A 2,717-nucleotide genomic window follows, 5' to 3' on the forward strand; every position below is an offset into this window, starting at 1 on the left:
TTCACAGACATAACACGAGATGGACCCCAGACATCAGAATGTATTAACGAAAAAGGAACTAAACTTTTATTAAAACTGGGTGCAAAAGAAGCTCTGTGTTGTTTTCCAAGTTGACAAGACTCACAAAGAAACTCAGACACATTATTGTTGGCAAAACAAGATGGAAATAAATGTTTAAGCAAATAAAAAAAAGGATGCCCAAGACGCCGATGCCACAGCCATAAATCATCTTGGGTAGTAGGTCTCGTGGTGGAAGAATGAGCAAGCTTGTTCGGTTGATCCAGGAAGTAGAGACCATTTTCTGCACTACCACTATCAATCGTCCTCCTCGTGACAAGGTTCTGAAAAAAACAATGATCAAGAAAAAATGTCACACTACAATTCAAATCCTGTGTAATACAACTCAAGGATAACAGATTAACAGAAAAATTAGGAACATGGGGAACAGAAGATAAAGGGATAGTAGGAGTGACATGGACTAAACCTTTTCCAAAAATGGAAGAAACAGTACCATCTACAATCCTAACTTTGTCCTGACCTGAAGAGGGCTTATAGGTAGAGAAGAGGTCAGAGGACCTAAACATATGATCTGAGGCCCCAGAATCAATAATCCAAAGTAAAGACGTATGAGACAAGAAAACACAAGGAGAAGAGGGTAAGTTCCCTGAGTGGGCAAATGACGAGAAATATATACTGAGAGTAGTAGAAGACCGGTGGTCCAGCAAGTGACGCAGAACATTCTCAAGCTCAAGAGTAGTCATGCTAGAGAGACCATCAAAAGGTTAGCCAATAGAAGTGGAAGTAAAATCAAGTGTATCAACAGTACTAGACTGATGAGCCCCTAGATGAGAACCCCATCCTCTAGACTGGCCTGACCGACCTCCTCTAACACCAGACCGATCACCTCGACCCCTAGATGGAGTCCTATGAAGCTTCCAACATGTCTCACGATTATGCCGCGGTTTTTTATAGTAATCACAAAATACAGAGTCCTTGGTGGCAGACGGAAGGATGGGAGTTAGGCTAAGGCCATCTCTAGGAGTAGAAAGTAATGCGGAGCGGTCAGTAGAGACAGAGGACATCATAGCAAACCGGCGACTCTCCTCATTCTCTACATAGGCAAATGCATCCTGAAGTAAAAGAAGAGTGTCCATACTTCGAACCCGACTTTGAACTAGATCATACTCTATATTGAGCCCTGCCAGAAACTTGAAGACCCTTTCTTGTGCAATGAACTTCCTGTACTTGACTAAATCAGCAGTGCAAATAGGCTTATAGTCCTGTAGGCGATCAAGGCGTTTCCAATCATTGGTGAGGAAGGTGAAGTACTGAAGAACCATCTGCTCCCCCTGAATAGAGCTCTCAATAAAGCGACGTAACTCAAATGCCTGGGAGAAATTCCCTTTGCAGAAATAGGTAGCAGCCACAGCATCCCAAATATCCTAGGTAGTTTCCATAGACAAGTAGCCCTCGCTAATGTCTGGTACCATCGAACGAATAAGCCAACCCATAATCAAAGAGTTAGTAATCTCCCATTGGTCATAACCTAAGTCAGTGACACTAGATGCCTGTATCCTGCCATCAACATACCCCATCCTTCCTTTGCTCTTCAAAAAAATAGTCAAACTCTGCGACCACACTAAATAGTTTTGACTATTAAATGGAGAGGTGGTGATTTTAAGACGAGGGTTGGGGTTATCAGTCATAGTAATAGGTAGAATGGAACTCTCACTCCTAGGTGTTTGAGAAGTAGTGGACATACTGGGGAAAACTTCCATGGAAACTATACGACCGTACCCTTAACAAAACTAGTGCCAATCACAAACCCGAAAGATGGTGGGGGAAGGAAAAACACAAGGATAAAGGTTTAAGAGCTCATAGTTTTTTTTTTTTTTTTTTTGAAGTTTGTTTGTTTGATAACCTGGTACTACTATATCAGTAAAATGACAAAGGATGAAAGAACTACACACCAGCAGCAAAACGACAAAGGAAGGAAGAGCTACACACCAAGAGCAAACTTCAAAATGACATCATCAAAACGACAAAGGAATGAAGAAAATGGACTGGTGCGGCTGTGGGCTAGGTCGTCGACTAGGTTTATCGGCTAGGGCTGTCGAATGGCTCGACAAGGCTAAGGCGGCCAATAAGGACAAGCGACGAGGCCAGGGGGTCTGGCGGAGGAGACCACTGAGACTAGGGCTGCCTCTGGCAGGTGACAGGAACGAGCAACAACATAGTAATGAGCTACGTGACTGAGAGACCCTTCGGCAGTAGCCGACTGGATTGGAAAAACAAGGGAACACTGTCAAAACTGGATGGGTAATGTGGTGGTGGCTGAGGGATAGAGCAAGGTGGCTGTCGGGTGGCTGTGTGGTGGGTAGGGTTAGGTTTGTGGCTCTGATACCATAATCAATTTAGAGAATACCAAGATTAGGAAATGATTAGGATATTATCCCCTATTTATATTAATGAAGATCAATAATTACAAGGGAGCTCTAAGGCATAGAATAATTACAAAATAATAACCCACATAATCATATATTATATTATTCTAACATCTCAGCCCATTTGATTCACTTTTGACGTGGCAATCTCACATAAAAAGAACTATAGATTACACTATAAATAAGCGCTAGAGCTAAGAAATGATTTGTTAAGTTAAGAAAGAAAATAAAAATAATTAAATATGGTGTTTTCTTTGCCTTTTGTTTGCATAA

At 41.9% G+C, this 2,717-nt stretch overlaps 1 protein-coding gene across 1 annotated transcript; it reads right to left on the minus strand.

Moving 5' to 3' along the window:
• Positions 1-782: 782 nt before the first annotated feature.
• On the minus strand, positions 783-1,595 carry LOC114261231 (uncharacterized). Its single transcript, XM_028201473.2, has 2 exons — positions 1,488-1,595; positions 783-1,388 (listed from the first exon to the last, which is right to left on the minus strand). Exons 1-2 carry the CDS (start codon positions 1,593-1,595, stop codon positions 783-785), a joined length of 714 nt encoding a protein of 237 aa, XP_028057274.2.
• Between the last annotated feature and the right edge of the window lie 1,122 nt (positions 1,596-2,717).

This window comes from Camellia sinensis, chromosome 1 (genome assembly GCF_055761805.1).
Source record: "Camellia sinensis isolate YWXY chromosome 1, ASM5576180v1, whole genome shotgun sequence".
Classification (NCBI taxonomy): Eukaryota; Viridiplantae; Streptophyta; class Magnoliopsida; order Ericales; family Theaceae; genus Camellia; species Camellia sinensis.